Below are 20,095 nucleotides of genomic sequence, written 5' to 3'. Positions count from 1 at the left end.
AGGTCAATTGAAAATTTCAGAACTAAGTTCGATGGATTTTTGTTAGGCAAGGGTAATAAGGGTTACAGAACCACGGCAAGTAAATGGAGTTAAAAGACACAGATCAGCCATGATCTAATTGAATGGTGAAACAGGCTCGAGGGGCTGCATGGCCTACTCCAGTTCCTAAGTTGGCAAGCAACCACCCCAAAGGCGTGGTCCCAATCAAAGGGACTATAAAAATGATCATGTGTAGGAAGTCATAGCTCTGCCTTGCTGCTTCTTCCAGATCACTTACTTCAATGCCGCCCTGATCCTAAGAGAATATGTGCTACGAAACTACCAATGGCATCGAGACATCTACGAGGCCTCAACAAACCTCAAAGTCTGAGCCAACCCTTAGTATACATAAAACTTTCTTTTTAGGGGTTAGTATAATACCAGCCTTTTTCCCTAAGGGTAGCATTTTGGAGTCAGAAAGCAGAACGTTTTCCTTGTTGTTAGAGCACTTCTAAATCGTGTATGAACTGTAGACATTGTTTAGCTCTAGGTCCATATTTGTCTAAAATATATTAAATTATACTTTTATTTTAAAGCCATGGTTTATGCCTGGAGTTTCTTATTAGAATAAAGAGCTCATTTAATTAAATATAAAATTTAAATTGTGTGGAGGTTAAAAGGCACTTCCCCAAATTAAATAAAATCGCACTGCACCTTTGGTCCCTACAGAATAGGGGAAGACACAAATCTTATATGGACAGTGTCACACATAATTTTCCCCTGAGGAATGATGGTAATTTCTACTTGTCGCCGAACAAACGAGGAATAAAACTTTCCACATTATACCTGGCTCACATGCCTCATCACTACGCATTTCTGGACTTTCCCAAATTTAGCACCAAGTTTTTCAATAGCAGCATCTGAATAACCAGAGGGAGGCAGGTTCTCAAGTAATACCATCCGGTTCTCTGGACAATCCTCTTTCTGTTTCTAGATAGAGAGAGGAAGAAACTATATTAGAATCTGAGATGGAATTAATTATGGTTTAAACTTCTAATCGTGTTGCCATTTTCTATTTTTAGTTTCACATACAGATATAGTGGAGGACACTTTTCTGAAGTTGTGATTGAGAAACATTACTGCATTAAAGCAAAGGGAGCATGGCCCTACTAAAATATCAATGGTTTGATTGTGCAAATCAAATATAATTGTTTGATTTTGTAGATAAACATCCACAAACATTTTTTTTTAAACAAGTGTTCCATACACTCCAGTATCTGTATTTTGTTTCATCGCAGTGTTGGCTGCAGCACCGCATCTCCATTCACAATGTCACTGGACAGTGGATTCTACACAAAATTTTGACTCCTGGGCTGTTTCTAATCAGCAGTTTTAGGCATTACACCAAAACAAAGAAAACATCATTAATCATACAGATATTTCCCCTTATAACATGCAGCTAATCCGGTAAGTACACCTCTCCTTAAAGGCAATGGCCCAGGACCAAGATTTTGAGTCCAGTTTCAGTCCATGGTTATTTAAGGTCAAAATGTCAGTCCTCATTCCAATTTCACAATATCTTATCAAATAAACTTATTGTGAATGGGATATTTATGTCCTTAAATTAGGATAATTAGAGTATCTTGCCATCAAGACCCACCTTTTAAAAAGCAAACTGTTACAAAGAACTATGATCTGCTGCAAACTCTTTTTGGTCTATTTCTGCTGATTTATAAGTAGGTATTTAAAACATAATGTCTAGATATCAACACACTATTTACAGAGTATGTTCCATTCAACCTTTCACTTCCTCTTTCTTCTCACCAGTAATCTCTCACAATCAAAATATGAAGCAAACCGCAGTGTGGAGTGAAACCCCAAAAGTCATTTAAAGAAAATCACCAAGCGTCTTTTACCTTCTCAGATACTATCTCTTGTAGACTCATTTCTGCATCAGCCCGAATATCAGCTTCTTCCATTTCATCCTTGCCTTCATTCTGCGTATCCTCTAGATTAGCCTCATCATCGCCCGATTCATACTTTTCCATCAGATCTTCAAGTTCTGAGTCACTCTCCAAAAATGGAATAACCGTCTCCTCTAGAAGCTCCTCTGATTTCATTTCTACATCATTGTTTATTTCAGATTCCTTATTGTCCTCTGAAATATAACTTTCATCGTTTTCCCACTCTGCACACTCTCTGCTTTCATAGCTTCCCCACTCTTTCTCTCTGCTCTCAGATCTTCTCCGCTCCCCCCTCTCGCTACTGCCTCTCCGCTCCCCCCTCTCGCTGCTGCCTTGCCGCTCCCCCCTCTCGCTGCTGCCTCGCCGCTCCCCCCTCTCGCTGCTGCCTCGCCGCTCCCCCCTCTCGCTGCTGCCTCGCCGCTCCCCCCTCTCGCTGCTGCCTCGCCGCTCCCCCCTCTCGTCGCTGCCCCTTCGCTCACCCCTCTCGTCGCTGCCCCTCCGCTCCCCTCTCTCACGGCTGCCCCTACGCTCCCCCCTCTCACGGCTGACCCTACGCTCTCCCCTCTCACGGCTGACCCTACGCTCTTCCCTCTCACGGCTGATTCTACGCTCTCTTCGCTCACGGCTTCTCCGCTGTATTATTTCACGGCTTCTACGCTGTTGTCTTTCACGGTTTCTCCGCTGTTGTCTTTCACGGCTTCTCCGCTGTACTCTCTCAAAACTTTCAAAGCTTTTCCACTCTGCTATTTCACTGCTTTCGTCAGAGCTCTTCGACTCTGCTTTTTCACTACTTTCAGAGCTTTTCCTCTCTCGTTCAGATGTCGGGTATTTCTTCAAATCATCAGGTTTATTCTTCAAGATAGGGCCGAGAAAACATTCTCTTGTACTGAAAAGGTAAACAAACTGATTGCACACACAAAATTATACTGTCTTATTTTGGCCATTATACATTTAGTCTGGCTATTCAATTTCTCCTCCAGAAATAACAATTTTCATAATCATTTCCCATATGCATCTCACTTAGCTACACCAGTGGCCAAGTTGTGGACAGCAATGATATTTTGCATTTGGCTCAACATCCACCAAGGGAAGAGTTGGAACTTTTTTTCTTTCATTCAGTTGTTCTCCTCTCTTCACTTGAAGATATCATACCTAATGGGGTATGCTTCCTCAGGCACAGGCTGCCCTCCAGTACCTCTCCCAAATGATTTTTCTTCATATGCAACAGGGTCAGCAGGTTATTCAGCTAACAAGGCAGAGCTAACAGTTGAGCTCAATAGCATCCTCGCCCTTGCAGATTTTCTAGCAGGGGCCACTGGATAGCAATTGGGGCAGGTAACCCTGACTGATTTTTCCCCTTGTAGCCTACAGATGCTTAGGCCATTTGCAGCACCCCTACCACAACCTCACTGGACTCAGAATGGAATAGGCAATGAAGCTGGGTCGTTCCAGATTGGCATGGCCCATTAATAGATTGAACAGCGATTTTTATTTACTGAGCTATAAGGACACAATGACACTTTGCTTGTAATTCAAACCATCTGATTAAATACATTTACGACCCAATCAGTCTTCTGATTTTTGTACACATTAAGTTTAAAGGAGAAGTGTGGTGGTGCAAGTCACTAGGGCTGCCACGTATAGCTGGGACACTGGTTCACCCCATGATCCCCTGTACAACTGAGCTGTCAGTCCCATGCCAACATAGGGAGGTGCCTAGCAGCAGCACTTCCCTACAATCAAGGGGGGTTAGGGAAGAGTTATCACCGTAGCACTCTCACAAGGCGTCAAACAGCTGACTCAAGAACAGGAAAGGCTAAAGGCTGGGACCAAGCTACTTGCAGTTCGTGCGTAACTGGATAAGTGGAGAAATTGAAAAATATACAACACTGCATGCCACGACTGAAAAAAATTCTTCAATTTGTATTTTACCAAATTAACCCATGTCCATCAACCTTTAACTTTAATGAGGCCATGGCTAAGATAGAGCATTAAAATATATATCACCTTTAAAATGAATGTGTAATGTGGGTCTGCAAATCTGGACAAACACATATTATATTTACCTGATATCTGCTTGATTTACTTTATTCAACATTTCTTCAATCTTTGCAGATGGTTTCTGAAAAAATAATCAACTAGTACTAGTTATAAGTATCAACAAAATGGCACGATGGTGGTTCCAATATTCTTGGGACAATGAGACTGTCACCTGTGGAGTGTGGGTTTCCATAGATCGATCTTCTAAGTCTCACTTCATTACCTTTGAAACCCATGGACAAATTTCAGTTTTACATATTCTTAGAAATTTTACCTAAGATTATTCACGAGTTGCTCCCAAAGCTAATTGATTAATGCGTTGCCGCTTCAACTTGTGGCTGTAATTAGCGACAAGCAGTGTTCTTGAGCTTAATAGTTGCCCAAGAGGGTGAATCGGAGGTGTAACTTGGAAGCAAACACTTGATCCGGGTGTAGATGATTAATTTCCCTGAGCAGTTGCCCATCAGGTAGGGGCAAGTAGCTGCAGTTTAGGGATCTGGAGCACCTGGTTGGAGGATGGATTTCTTTGGTTTTTCAGGCGTATCTCCAGGGCATTAAGTAACTTAGAGAGAGTTCATGACAGTTGAAGTTGTACACAGTAGATCGGAAAGAACAAGCTCATGGGGCAAAGCACCTTTCCTTATTCCACAGACTATGTTTCTAACTTTATTGCACTATATTATGGTTTCGCATAACACTATGCAAGGAAACGGTGAATTTGCAACATTTTCTTTTTTAACAAACAATTTCAAAACTTCCCTTCAACTGGTAAGCTGTGTTTTTTCTTGTTTTATTGCCATGAAGGGAAATAGATTATTCACCTTTGAATAATTCTTAAGTAGGATTATTTTCCGTATAGTACCAAGTCCCCTAGGACAGTGGGTTTCATATTTATGAAAGCACCTGGCACACTTTTGGGGACCTCCTGGAAATGTTTGCATTCCCCCAGGGAACCCATGGAAAATACTGACATGCTCCTGGGGACCCAGTTTCAAACCTAGAATGAAAATTGGTGAAATACCATCAAACAAAACATGCTGTAAAGAGTCTAACTACTTACAGTAGGAAAAACCAGACTGATCTTAAAAGTGAAGAAGAATAATTAAGATGCCTATCTCAAAAAGTGGGATCCACTGATACCAAAGCCAGAACTGTGTGTGGGAGTCAGAAAAAATTGTTATCCAGTTACGTGATCTCAGAGACTGGCTTGAACCAAATTAAGAATAATTAGCCTGAAGGGGGAATGTTAAATACACCAAATGGAACAATAATTATTCATTAGGAATTGAGAACTGGGAGTATGGAATAACACGCAGTCAGATAAATCAGAGGCACCTGAAGGAAAAGCCAAAGTGGGAAAGGAAAATAACTAAGCAAGAAACAGAATGCAACAGTAGAGTACGTCCAAACTCACAAATGCAAGCAGGTCATGAGTGAAACATAAGGTTAAAATTTTACTTCACTAGGATATGACTGAAATATTCTGCCCATCATCTCTCAGAACAAAAACATGTTCCAGTGTAGCTTTTAATTTAGATTAAGAGGAGGTTGTAGAGGTAAGTTGGTTTCTGATACCTGAAATTTTTAGGCATTGGTGCAGTTTAATTAAAATTGTAACCTCAAGGCCGACTGATTGATGGCCCAAATCTGTTTGAAACAGGCTTTTAATAAATTGAGGTATAAAAAGGAGCGTTTTGCAACATTCAAAATTTTTAGATGTGTTTGGGTTGCTGAGTGAAACCTAATAGTCAACCTGCCGACCCGAGTATTTTCTTTACCCACTGCAGGTAAATAAATATGTTCCCTTACACACCACAACTATGTAAATAAATATCTGCACATGATATGAAGGAGCAACTCTTTAACTTCAATATTTATCTGTTGAGGCTGTGAGTTTACATACATGAAAGCCAAAAAATACATCAAACTTAAAACAAACTGCTTTGCTTATTTCCTTTTCTACTAAATATCCCCCAACAGTAGAGTGTTACCAAAGTAAACTTCAGCAAACATTTCAATTCAGGATTTTTAAAAAAAAATAGAACCTCCCTCCAAACTTGAGTAATGGTAATCCGTCCAGAACTTGCCACCGTGTCTACTCAGGACTCAAAAACAGCCATTGCTCATATACATAAGAACAACGAAATGCAGCCACTGCAACCATTTAGAATACATTACAAATATAACGGTCTGCTTCAAGTCAAGTTTTCTCTTCAGCTGTGTTTGGCTCTCTTATTCTACTTGCTGACTGTAATTGCAGATCAATTGCTGGATATTACACATATTTAATCTTTCAGTTACTTCAGAAAAAGTTGAACAGTTCATGCTTTGTTTTGATGCTTTATACACACAAGAAATCCAGTTTCTCTTAAATATGGATTTCCTGGGGGAGGGGGGGGGGTTACCCTCAGCTATTACAGACTTAATGCACTCTCCACCACCTGTTGATCCCCTACTTTAAGAGATACTAAACAAATCCCCTGACCTCCCCAGAAAAAATATAAAGCAATGTTAACAATATCCCTACAAACCTTCCAAGATGACAGCAAAAAAAATTTCAAGAACTCAAATAATTTGACTAGTTCACCTTTCTAAAAAAAACCTGATAGCTGTTGCTGATGAACTTCACAATTGCTAGTTTTCAATCCTGCTTGCTTTTGCTGCTTTGTACATTCTCTATCTGTTCAGTTGTGATTTCTCACTGCTTTACAAATATGAAATTCTGCCATTCAGATGAAATTGACACCAAAATTTGCACATACAAAAGTGTGGCACCTGAAGAGTGACAGACAAAATGTGTACATGTGCAATGTTTTAGGTATTACTCGCAGACCTCACACGGTGTTGCTCATGTTGAGTCAGAGGATTCACTGTTTTACAACAATAGGAGTGTTTATGCCATGTAGGGAATTAACATCAGGGCAATTGATTTACATTTACTGAATATGTCAAATTCCATTTTTGATAAATATATTCTGGGATTTTAACCAGTGCGTTAGGGATGAAATTCATATATAAAATAAACACACAAGTGCATTTTACATTTTCTATGTCTGTAAACATATCTAAACATTTTACATCTGCATGCATTTCCCATCAATTTTTTCAGATTATAAATTCTGATGTCCACATTTATAATCAAAACTGTCGAAGTAAACTTGCCACATTGTAATTACACCCTCCCACCAACAGGGGAAGAAGGAGTTACAGTCTGACAAGGTTTATATAGGCAATTTCCATTATAAATGTGGACATAGGAAATATTAATGGCAAAAACTGACGAGAGAACAGAGATGCAAGATTTTTAATATATTACAAATTAGAAAATCTCCTGTGGGATTGCTCACTGTAGGAGGTGCTATTTTATAAGTACTTGATTATACCACAATGCATATTTCTGCTGTTAACGTGTAGGTGTGTGTGCTTTTAAGGCTACAAAGTGTAATTGTTGTTAAGTAAATACTGGGTTGAATTAAGAGCATGCCACTGTTAAGTAAAAACCAGGTGATTTTATGCAGAATAAGTAATTATAAAAAACCCTGTTCAATGGATCCGGACAATATTTTCAATTATTTGGTTTCATACATTAAAAAAATTAAATGAATATATATTGTTCAAATACTCAGTAAATTAAACACAAATATGGCTACATTTACTTACCTTTAGCAATGGCTGAATTTGAGCGGAGGATATATCTGCAGTCAGTAATCTACCATAGAACAAAGGCTTCTTCTTGAAGTGTTCAATTATGTTATTGCTAGCGATCTCAGAATCCATTTTCAGGAAAGCCTATTCATTACAATATAAACATAATCATTATAAAACAATTCAGAGATGAACTACAATTATTTACCATTTATAACAGCAAAAACATTAGAAGTTGTACCACCTGCTATCAGATTCCTCATTCACTGAACGTGGCTTATCCTCCATATACCCAAGAATTAGGCCCGTTCACCCAATAGTAATCATAGGAGCATAGTCACTTAAGACTTTTAAATGTGCTACCCTCACACACATCGTGAGATTATCAACAACATCCTCTATTCTGCAAAATGCTGCTATGTAGTAAGTTTAATTTACGTTTTATTGCTATCTTCTTCTCTTCCGGGCCGAGAGGCACGAAGCAACCCATTTCTTCCACTGCTTTTACATCCAGCAGAATGCACTCTAGTTTCTTTCCATAACAAAGGCATGCGCAGGTCATTAGGCTGATTCACAACTCCCGACCAGGAGAACCGGCTAGACGCGATGGGGGTTCACCACTACATTCCCATCAGGCGTGAGTATCCCGCTGAATATCAACACAATACTTAGAAACCAGAACTCTCATCTCTGCTCGCCGGTGTTGTCTGGAGTGGGGCTTGAATACTTAGTATCAGCCATAGCTCAGTTAGTAGCACTCTCGCCTTTGAGTCAGAAGGGTGTGAGTTCAAGTCCAACTCCAGAGACTACAAAAAATTACATAGATTACAAAGAATGAAACAGGCCATTTGGCCCAACAGGTCCATGCAGGTATTTATGTTCCACACGAGCGTCCTCCCTCATCTGACACTATCAGCATAACCTTCTATTCCTTTCTCCCTCATGTTCATCTAGCTTCCCCTTCAATGCATCTCTGCTAGTTGCCACATGGTAGTGAGTTCCACATTCTAACATTCTCTGGGTAAAGAAGTTTCTCCTGAATTCACTATTGGATTTATTAGTGACTATCTTATATTTATGGCCCCTAGTCTCCCATGCAAGTGGAAATCTCTTCTCTATGTCTACCATATCAAACCCTTTCATAATTTTAAAGATCTCTATCAGGTCACCCCTCGTCTTCTCTTTTCTAGAGAAAAGAGCCCCAGTCTGATCAATCTTCTCTGATAGGTATAACCTCTCAGTTCTGGTATCATCCTAGTAAATCCTTTTTTGCACCTTCTCCAGTGCATCAATATCCACAGTACTCCAAGTGTGGTCTAACCAAGGTTCTATACAAGTTTAACATAACTTCTCTGCTTTTCAATTCTATCCCTCTAGAAATGAACCCCAGTGCTTGATTTGTTTTTATTATAGCCTTATTATCCTGCGTCACTACTTTCAGTGATTTGTGTATTTGTACCCCCAGATCCCTCTGCTCCTCTACCCCACTTAGACTCTTATTATTCAAGCAGTAGCCTCCTTATTCTTCCTACCAAAATGTGCCACCGCACACTTATCTCTATTGAAATTAATTTGCCAATTACACACCCGTTCTACAAGTATATTAATGTCTTCCTGTATTTTGTCGCAGTCCTCCTCGGTAATAACTATACCCCCCAATTTGGTGTCGTCCCCAAATGTTGAAATTGTGCTTCTGATTCGAGTCCAAGTTGTTTATGTAAATGGTGAAGAACAGTGGTCCCAGCACTGATCCTCGTGGAACACTACTTCCACCTTTTCGCAGTCTGAGTAACTACTTTTAACGCCTTCTCTGTTTTCTGTTTTGTAGCCAGCTTGCTATCCATTCTGCCTACTTGTCCCCTGACTCCACATGCTCTGACCTTAGTCATGAGTCTACTATGAGGTACCTTATCGAAGGCCTTTTGAAAATCCAAATATATTACATCTATTGCACTTCCCTTGTCTACTCTTTCTGTTACTTGTTCAAAGAATTCAATAAGATTGGTCAAGCATGACCTTCCCTTTTGAAATCCATGCTGACTATTTTTTATTATAGTTTCGATTTCTAGATGTTTTTCTATTACATCTTTGAGTGAGGATTCCATTATCCTTCCTACCACTGTCGTTAAGCTAATTGGTCTGGACTGGTTCTATCTCCCTTTTTAAATATAGGAATCACATTAGCTGTCCGCCAGTCCTCTGGCACTATTCCCTTTTCTAGTGAATTTTTATATATATGTAACACAGTGCCTCTGCTATCTCTTCCCTAACTTCTTTTAATATGCACGGATGCAATCCATCCAGATCACAGTTTTATCCTCTCTAAGTTTGATTAGTTCATCAATTACCTCCCCCCTTTCTATCTTAAACGTCTTTATATCTTTTTGATCTTTTCTTCTAATGCCATGCCCAGAATGTTAGTCTCCCTGGTAAAGAGTGAGGCAAAGTAATTATCTAATATTACTGCCATTTCGCTGTCATTGCCTGTTAGTTTACCTTGTGTATCCCTTAGTGGCCCTATCCCTAACCTGATTTTTCTTTTGTTACTTATGTGTCTGGAGAATACTTTACAATTTCTTTTTATATTCCTTGATAATTTAATTTCATAGTTTCTTTTTGTCTTCTTAAATGTTTTTTTAAACTCCTTTCCTAACCTTTTCATATTCCCTTTTGTCATCCTCTCCTTTGTTGTCTATGTACTTAGTGTATGCCTTTTACTTTCATTTCAAATTTGCCCTTATTTCTTTATTCATCCATGGTGTATCATTACTGGATAGGTTGTTCTTGCTTTTTAGTGGGAGATATTTCTCCTGGGCTCTTTAATCCATGTTTTAAATGTTTCTCACTGCTATTCTATTTCTCTGTTGATCAGTAAATTTTTCCAATTTATTTTCCCCAATTCCATTCTCATCCCTCGAAAATCAGCTTTTTTCCAATTTATTACTTTGGTCTTTGCGTTACTTGTGTCCTTCTCAATCTTTATCTTAAACCTTATTATGTTGTGATCGCTACTCCTAGATGTTCCCCTATGCTTACTTCTCTTATCTGTTCTGCTTCATCTCCAATTACTAGATCCAGCAGCGCTTCCTCTCTTGTTGGGCTTTTTACACACTGGGTAAGAAAGGGGCCCTGCACACATTGTAAGAATTCCATTCCCTGTACCCCTTTACCTACCTCTTCTTGCCAGTTTATTTGGGGATTGTTAAAATCTCCCATGATTATTATTCTATGTCCTTTACTCGTTTCACATATTTGCTTTACATATTTCTCCTCCATCTCCTTTTCACTATGAGGTGGTCTGTAGTATACCCGTATTAGCGTGATCAATTCCTTATCTTTTATTTCAATCCATATGGATTCTGTTTCTATTCTTCTGTTAGTTATGTTCCTTTTTTCTACTGCTATTATGTTATCTCTAACTAGTACAGCTACTCCACCCCCTTCTTCCTTCCCTATCCTTTGAGCACAAAATCTAGGCTGACACTCTAGTGCAATACTGAGGGAGTGCTACACTGTCGAAGAAGAGCAGGGGAGTTCTCCCCCTGGGCCTGGCCAATATTTAACCCTTAGCCAACACCATTAAAACAGATTATCTGGTCATTATTGCATTGCTGCTTGTGGGATCTTGCTGTCTGCAAATTGGCTGCTGCATTTCCTTCATTACAACAGTGATTACACTTCAAAAAATACTTAATTAGCTGCAAAGCACTTTGGGACGTCCTACGGTCGTGGAAGTCGCTATATAAAAGTAATTTTTTTAAAAAAACCTTTTGACTCAGACTGGAATGCTTCCACTGAGCCAAGGCTCATTCCCTTTAATTATTATAGGAATAAAATAATTTACAGTATTCTGTTTAGTTCTTTGGTCTGTGAACTTAAAAAGTGTTCTATATATACATCTATCTATATAATTAAATTTGCTATGTATGTCACACACTACTCATTTGGGCATCACTGTTGCCTCTTGATGGTACCTTAATAAAATTTTCCTATTATAATGGTACCTGTCGTACAGTCATGCCAGCAGCTGCACATTTCTACCACTAGATGACACTTCATAAACTCCAAGAGCTGCAGATCTTCATACCTAATGCACGTTGAGGGAAATTCGCTTTGTCCTGACTTTGTGGGCAAAGCCATAGGAGATCAACTAGTTAATGTAGTAAACATACATTTCACCTCAGAAGGATGAGGCATTAAATGTAAATTCAGCATAGGCATTTCCAGAGCTGAAATTCTAACAAGATCCTGAAAAGGAATTTCAGATAAGGCCTAAGGACTTCCTTTAGTCTAAGGATTATGCCCTGTGAGGCAGATAGTACCACCACAAGGATTTGGATTTCACTCACTCAATAGCTGAAATCAGTGCCAGAACACAATTTTAACAGTGAGGAACTTACTAAAAAAAGGTATACCCCTTCCCATTTTAAGTCAAAACCCTCTGGTCAAATTAAATTTATGTAGGAGGAGATCATGTAAAAACGACACATGAAAAAGCATGACTTTATAGGATGGGGCACAAAATCTGAAACAGAGGATGGTCCCCTACAATGCTATCATTAGTCAGGTGACAGGGTGAAATTACCACATCATGTATTCTCAGAGCTGAGCTTGGAATTCTAGTTTGCCAGGCACTGAAGATACTGTTAAACACAAACTGTTCAATGCAGAAACTTGCAGTAATCCTCTTCACTTTAAGTGGAGAGGATTTCCTAGGTACTAGGAAGGCTTGCTACCACAGAAGAGAACAGATCCATCACCTGCTTTGTCCCTCTGAAGAGGAACAGTTTCTATTGGAAACTCTAAACCGCTCTATTAGAAGCGGCAGTTTGTTCCAGTTAAAGTTTAATCCAAATATCAGGCTTTTGTTAGCCAACAAGCAGTTACCAAAATGACTGTTGCTCCTTCTTTCTGGATTTTCTACCTAATTTTCAGTACTACAGGGAACATTTCCTCCCAATAAAAAAACTTTTATCTGTGGTCGAGCCTCCTTTTCTACAATAACCAAAAAGATAAATAATTGCAGCTTGTGAAGTATATAAGAGGAGAGGTCAGTGAAAACAGCATTCAAGAAATTAATCCTGGAAATAAAAGTGGAGAAATGGATTTCAGCAATGCGGAAGAAAGGCAGAGACACAAGCAGGCAGTCTCTTGTAGGTGGAAAAATATATTTTGGTGACTGAATGGATGTGGGGTGAGGAGTTCAGCTCATGGGTCAAGCAGATCTCCATGGTTGCACATACCATCAGGGAGCTGGAACCAAAGGCTCCAACGCTGGACACTTGTGCATCCCCATTCCATTTGCCCCATCACTGGTGGCTGTGCATTCAGCTACATGGCCCTAACTTCAAGAATTCTCTCCCTAAATTTCTTCACCTCTTTTAAGACCATGTTTAAAACCCAACTCTTTGACCAAGCTCTTAGTCGTCCCTTTTAATACCTCCATCTATGGCTCAGAGTCAATTTTTATCTGATTACGCTTCTGTGAAGTGCATTGGTAATGTTTTTTCTGCATTGAAGGTGCTGTATGAATGCAAGCAATTGTTGATGTTTAATATTTTGATCAGAACTGCAAGCAGCTCCAAAGGCAGAGTTGACAAAATACAATCTGTGCTTTGTTTCTCAGAACTTGAAGGAGAGGAAAGACTGGAAAAGGCATACTTTCTATTCAAAGTATGTTTGATCACTGTCTCAAAAAATACCTCGGCCAGGTACAATACCATCTGATGACACCACCTCTCACTGGCACTCGCTATCTGACGCAACTCAAATAAGGAACGGAACAGAGTGGGGAAAACTATGACCTTTTCAATACATGAAACTGCATCTTAACTCGAAGGCTGTGGCATCCTCCAAAGAAAATAAGTTCAAATCCCTGTGCAGCTGTTCTGGCAGTTATATACTGTCAGGCTGTGCAATGTAGTCCTACCTCTTTCTTTGAAATAGTTTGAAAAAAGAAACTGGACTGTTACATTACCTTTTCCCCCACTTTTAAGTACTTGAGTACTTTTCCAAAAGTAGAACCAAGCCTCACAGTATCAAAATCGGAAAAACCAGAGGAAGGCAGATTGCCAAGGACCACAATCCTATTATGGGGTTCTTTCTAGAGGAAGAAATATAAAGAATATTACAATGAGAGGCAGGGTGGATTAAATGCTGAATCATTGAGCCTTAAAACTAAAAACTTTACACACATTAATGCTGTACGTGAATGTTAGATCACCTCTGCAATACTTCATATTGTTCTCAACTTAATTGCAGGAATCAAAAAAATGAGCAGATGTTTGGGAGAAAATGTGATTTTATATTAATGCATATCAATCAGATAAAAAAAAATTATATAGTGAGAGGAATGTAGGAGGCTGTCAGAAGGGTCCAGTACTGCATTTCCACTAGACCTGCATTTTAACTGAAACGAGCACCATCCTCGAGAGTTCAGTGGTCAAAAATGAAATGGAAATTCACAAAACCTTGTTTTATCAAAAGTCTCTAACCAGTCTCTTCAACTTCAATACATCCTGACTCTACTGTGTTAAATTCTATGTCCAATGTAACTGCTCAGTTAAATATTGTACTTTAAAGAATTATATTTTTGTTGTAATGTAATTAATACTGACCAGGTTTTCTCGTTTGCCCTGTGTAGGAATTTTGCTTTCTGGTAAAAAAAAGGAAGCATTTCAATAAGACTTGCATTCAATGCAGTTATCTTCAGAGATTAACTCAAAGGCTTCAAGAATATTTGTACTGCCAGTCAACATTTTCTTGGCCAAAGGACAAATAATCGAGGTACAGTTCAACTTCACTTAAATAACTGTCAGTTTTCTTTTCCCAACTTTTTTCATACCTTCGAATACAATGCACTATTATAACAGGTGATTAAATTACAAAGATTAAGGAACATCACATCACATTAGGGATGGGCAATAAATACTGGCCTTGCCAGCGACACCCACATCCCATGAATAAATGTTTAAAAATCTAACATTTCATACCACATAAAAGTGAGCTACATTGTACAGTTGGGTTGGAGCACAGTTAGAACACAGTGTGTGTCACTTTATTGTCACATTACATCAAGACAATAATGCTTAGTAAAAGTACATTAAGTTACTCCAGGTAGGCTGCTTGCTGGCCATTCCCAGAGAAAGCCCTTCCACATATTCAGAACAGTACAAGTAGCATAGAATCAGATTCTACAAACATCAACATAATAATACTTGCTTTCAACAGAAGCAGATGGCAAAATGTTAGCACCACTGAAATAAATTACGCTTATATAATTTTAGGCAGAAACTGCAAATGTGATCTTATGATTGCCTCAGCTACATGCCAAACAAAATAATGTGGATCAACCATCAAAATGTGAGGTTCATTACCCTTTGTGTGGAACTAAGCAAGCAAAATTACCAATTTAAATGCAAGGACGGTGACACAAGCAGATCTGCTAAAAATTAGGACAGACACTACCTTTTAAAGAAATAACTTGATTTTTTTAAGTGAAACTAAACAGCACTGAATGTTCACCAATCACGTCAAAGGCAGATAGCAAGCTGCAATATAAATTCTGCGTAAATTGGGAGACAAAACCCGATAAAGCTGCTAATAAGACAGGAATAGGCATGTCACAATAGGTTGTCAATGAACTGTCAGAAGCAAGAGAGAAAAAGATCACTGGTGAAGCTAGGATGATGAAAGAAAGGCAAAAGAAAATATTGAACTGGGGCGATATCTGCTGAAGTTGAGAAGTACGAATCACTGCTGACCTGAGTAAAGGGACAAGTCACTGCTGAATTGGGGAGGGTGGGGGTTATTCTACTAGTAAAATTGTTGCATTGAGGGGTAAACTAAATGATTAACAAATTAAAAATGAAACAAAAAACAGGACAGTGACTGCCCAACATCAGTAGTGTAATCGGGTTTATTTTTACCTGTACTTCTTTTGACCTTCACCTTTTTTTTGCGTATAACAGTTGGAACCTTGCACTTCACAACTGGGTTTTTCCTGCATGCAACCAAAAAAATACAGCTGTACTACATTTTAATAAGAAATATAGCTGTAATACACTTTAATAAGTGAGTAGCAGAGGTTTCAGCTAAGAGGTAAGTTGTAATCATGATAACTGAAATACAATGAAGATTAAAGTCAGTAATTTTCATGAATCCAGACACAAGTGAATGTTGTCTAAATTTACTACCAGAGGTGAATGACAGGCTACGCCAGTTACTATATAAATTCTCAACAAACTGGGTGGTGGCACTGAAGTTGGACACCAACGTACAAATCATACATAATTAGTTTTGTAAATTTTAAAAGTGGATGTTTTCCATTATCCTGCTAAGATACTTAAGCTGGCCTTCTCAGAAGACAACCTGTCAAATGGAGACTGAGTTGAGCTGTGCCACTCCATTTGTAACAACTAGTTCTGACTTTGTACAATCATTATCGGTCAGTCCACATCCAGCATAAGAAGGTCCAAGAACCAGGTTTCCTTATGTCAGTCTGGGTTTACCAACAGAATTGTTGTCTCCTCTGCTCAGATCTTATGAATGTGCCTGGGTTTGAAGACACAGTGAGAAGGTACATAGAACTATGGCCCAAAGGAGACAAAGATTGCCTAACATGACAGTTTGGCTATTTTAGCTCCAGTAACAAAAATCTCAATAGTCCTTTCGTGCAGTGTTTCTCATTAGGTCTGTCCCCCAACATCTCCATGTCAAAGATAATGTATTTTGATGGGGAGTGCACACATCTTGTTCAACACTGTTGAACATTTTGCAAGCCACCCAGCACAAAAACAACATGGTAAAACCAGGATTTGCCAGGGCATGTCAGTCAAGCATCAGTTGAAAATATAGCATCCTAGCCAGGAATGAAAAACAAGAATTCAGACCATTAAGCTCACTCCTGCCACTGACTGTGTAATTACATCCAATCATGGACTCCATTCCACCCATCTAATGTTCCAAAATCTGAGCACTTTAACTACCGAACCATTTCTAGCACCTATAACTAGTGTGGACTATCTCTATCCACAGAACTCTTGCTGAATGCAGCTTCACTTACTTTGCAACTGGTAGTTCTCCAGGGACCCAATCTGGGTAGCTAGAAATAAACATGAACAATGTTAACTTGATTAACAATGGAAGGAGCACTATAACTGAAGCACCCTTAAATAAATGATCACATGACAGGAAGAAAAGTTTTTCACTTGGAAAAAATACACTCCTGAGTTATTAGTTTTCCACGGAAAGTATACATAACAGTTGGTAAAAATTTCCAAGCATCAGATAACCAAACAATTATTTTCAACTTGCCCTTTCTTAACTGCCAATGTACCTCTTCATCCTGTCAAACTGAATAACCACATCACCATAATATTATTAGTCAAGCGACGTAAAAATGGTGAGCACAAAAATAATCCATTTTGTGTTGTACAAATAACTACTATAGATAAGAGGTACCTCATCAAGTCTTCTTATTAGGGAGGAAAACGTCCTGCACATACTACAACGAAATGCCCAGTATATCAACAGAAGGAAATGGGGGTGTTTTGAGTATTACAATACAGTAACATGAGTCATGTGACATTCCTCCAGTGCCTTTTCTTCAGATTTACATAAATCTTTAGTCAAATTTAACAGTGGAGCTTTAATAGCATCAGCACAGTAAAATCTGTGTCTGTTCTCCAAGGAATATAGTGGCTTTAAGTCACCTCAGCCCTACTCTCTTCAACGCGCTCTCTAAACCCGTCCACCTGTACTTCTTCCTCCTATTCAGGAACCCTTCCTTTAGATTGGAAAATGCACATGTAACTCCGCTAGTTAAGAAAGGAGAGAGAGGGAAACCAGGGAATTATAGACCAGTTAGCCTAACATTTGTTGTCGGGAAATTACTAGAGTCTATAATTAAGGATAGAGTGACTGAACACCTTGAAAATTTTCATCTGATCAGAGACAGCCAGCATGGATTTGTAAAGGGTAGGTCATGCCTGACGAACCTGATTGAATTTTTTGAAGAGGTGACTAAAGTAGTGGACAGGGGAATGTCTATGGCTGTTTTTTATATGGACTTCCAGAAGCCATTCGATAAAGTCCCTCATAAGAGACTGTTAGCTAAAGTCGAAGCTCATGGAATTGACTTGGTTAGGAAATTGGCTGAGCGGCAGGAGACAGAGAGCAAGGATAATGGGCAGGTACTCAAATTGGCAGGATGTGACGAGTGGTGTCCCACAGGGATCTGTGTTGGGGTCCAAACTACTCACTGTATTTATTAACGACTAAGAATATGGGATAGAGAGCCACATATCCAAGTTTGCCAATGACACAAAGATGGGCAGCATTGTCAGCAGTGTAGATGGAAGCATAAAATTACAGAGCGATATTCATAGATTAAGTGAACTGGCAAAACTATGGCAAATGGATTTCAATGTAAGCAAGAGTAAGGTCATCCATTTTGGACCTAAAAAGGATAGGTCAGAGTACTTTCTAAATGGTGAAAAGCTCAAAACAGTGGAAGTCCAAAGAGACTTAGGGGTCCATGTACATAGATCATTAAAATGTCATGGACAGGTACAGAAAATAATCAAAAAGGCTAATGCAATGCTGGCCTTTATATCTAGAGGACTAGAATACAAGGAGGTAGAAGTTATGCTACAAGGCCCTGGTTAGACCACACCCGAGTGCTGTGTGCAGCTCTGGGCATTGCACCTTAGGAAGGATGTATTGGCCTTGGAGGGAGTGCTGCGTAGATTTACTGGAATAATACCTGGACTCCAAGGGTTAAATTATGAGGAGTGATTATACAAACTAGGGTTGTATTCCCTGGAATTTAGATGGTTATGGGGTGATTTGATCGAAGTTTTCAAGATATTAAGGGGAACTGATAGGGTAGATAGAGAGAAACTATTTCTGCTGGTTAGGTGTAGAAAAACATAAAGAGATGCCTGACCATATTAACTTTCTAATACACCTAAACCATAAATGTGGACTTGACCATATTAATTTCCTAATACCCTTAAAACCAAAGAAAAGAAATGCATGATAGATAAGTTGACCATGTTAACTGACCAGCTGAATATAATAGAAAGCTTATGTTTTAGTTCTCACCAAAGACACACAGAAGAGCTATTGTTTGCTTATGCGATAATTGTCTGACTAACAGAAATGAATGACCATATAGCCTTGAGACTAGGTACAGACCCACTGATAAGAAAAACTGTTTGTTAAGGAAAAATATTTTCCCAGGACAGTGTTCAACATCACAAGGCAGTCATGAGGAACCAGAGGGTGGGTTCCCTATTTTGATTGACTAACCACTTGAACCAATAAAGAATGTACATGTACGCCCATATTCTACACAGGTAGGCGTTATTGATTAAACTGTATAAATGTGAACTGTTTCCTTTGTTCAGTGAAGAGGTTGTTCTGACCATTGTTTTAGAGCACTCTTCCCTTGTATACAAGCTTCTTTTAATTAAATTCTTACTTGTCTGAAAATAAGTGTTTGGAGTTAATGTATTGTATACAATAGGTAATTAAGTTTTCGACATAGGGAGTCTAGGAGTAGGGGATATAGCCTAAAATTTAGAGCCAAGGCTTTCAGGAGTGAAGTTAGGAAACATTTCTACACGCAAAGGGCGGTAGAAGTTTGAAACTCTCTTCAGCGAATGGCAGTTGATGCTAGCTCAATTGTTCATTTTAAATCTGAGATTGATAGATTTTTGTTAACCAAAGGTATTAGGGGATATAGGGCTGAGGCGGATATGTGGAGATGGGCCATAGATCAGCCAGGATCTCATTAAATGGTGGAGCAGGCTTGATGGGCTGAATGGCCTACTACTGTTCCGATAAAACCTGTGTCAAAACTCATCTTTTCAACCTTTCTTAATCTCTCTCCCATGCCTTGGTATCCAGTCCTGTTATTATTTCTCTGAAAATCACCTTGGGACGTCTTGTACATTAAAGGCACTATATAAATGCAAGTTGTTGTTAATACAGCATAACTTGAGTGGCTTCTATTCTATTCAATGTAACAGATTTCAGAGATAAACATTGCACCCATTCTGGCACTTTACACCTTATGGCTATTCAGTCCATCTCCTCTATAAGTGCACAACACCCCCTGCAATATTTTTACATATAACAGAGTTCTCAAAATAAACTGAGATTATCTTATTTTCACACACCAAAATAAAATTAGAACAGTAAATTTGATATATAACTTGTACCATGACTGAAGAGATTAATGTATGCACTGAACATTGGATGTGGAATTTAAGAACTGTTTGAAATTGGGCGGCAATGTGTAAGGTATCAATGAATGTCCATGGTACAATTTCAGTAATTAATGTCACAAGTGCACATCCATGTGTCTTATGTAGGCATCCTGCAACCTCATACCACAACCATAAAAAATATATTTGTACAACAATGAAATCACTGATCAGTTCCTAACATTAAGTTAATAA

General features: G+C 38.9%; 1 protein-coding gene across 1 annotated transcript in view; it reads right to left on the bottom strand.

Moving 5' to 3' along the window:
• Nucleotides 1–20,095, bottom strand: part of LOC137332223 (uncharacterized) — a 63,969-nt gene that overhangs the window by 34,159 nt on the left and 9,715 nt on the right. Inside the window, exons 4-11 of the mRNA XM_067995915.1 lie at nt 16,693–16,731; nt 15,557–15,630; nt 14,246–14,283; nt 13,606–13,731; nt 7,644–7,772; nt 4,010–4,065; nt 1,896–2,829; nt 826–969 (exon numbers count right to left, since the gene is read on the bottom strand). Of these exons, the coding sequence (XP_067852016.1) occupies nt 826–969; nt 1,896–2,829; nt 4,010–4,065; nt 7,644–7,772; nt 13,606–13,731; nt 14,246–14,283; nt 15,557–15,630; nt 16,693–16,731 (1,540 nt within the window). The remainder of the gene's footprint in view (nt 1–825; nt 970–1,895; nt 2,830–4,009; nt 4,066–7,643; nt 7,773–13,605; nt 13,732–14,245; nt 14,284–15,556; nt 15,631–16,692; nt 16,732–20,095) is intronic.

This window comes from Heptranchias perlo, chromosome 14, assembly GCF_035084215.1.
Source record: "Heptranchias perlo isolate sHepPer1 chromosome 14, sHepPer1.hap1, whole genome shotgun sequence".
Classification (NCBI taxonomy): Eukaryota; Metazoa; Chordata; class Chondrichthyes; order Hexanchiformes; family Hexanchidae; genus Heptranchias; species Heptranchias perlo.
This window is presented reverse-complemented; position numbering and strand designations above follow the sequence as displayed.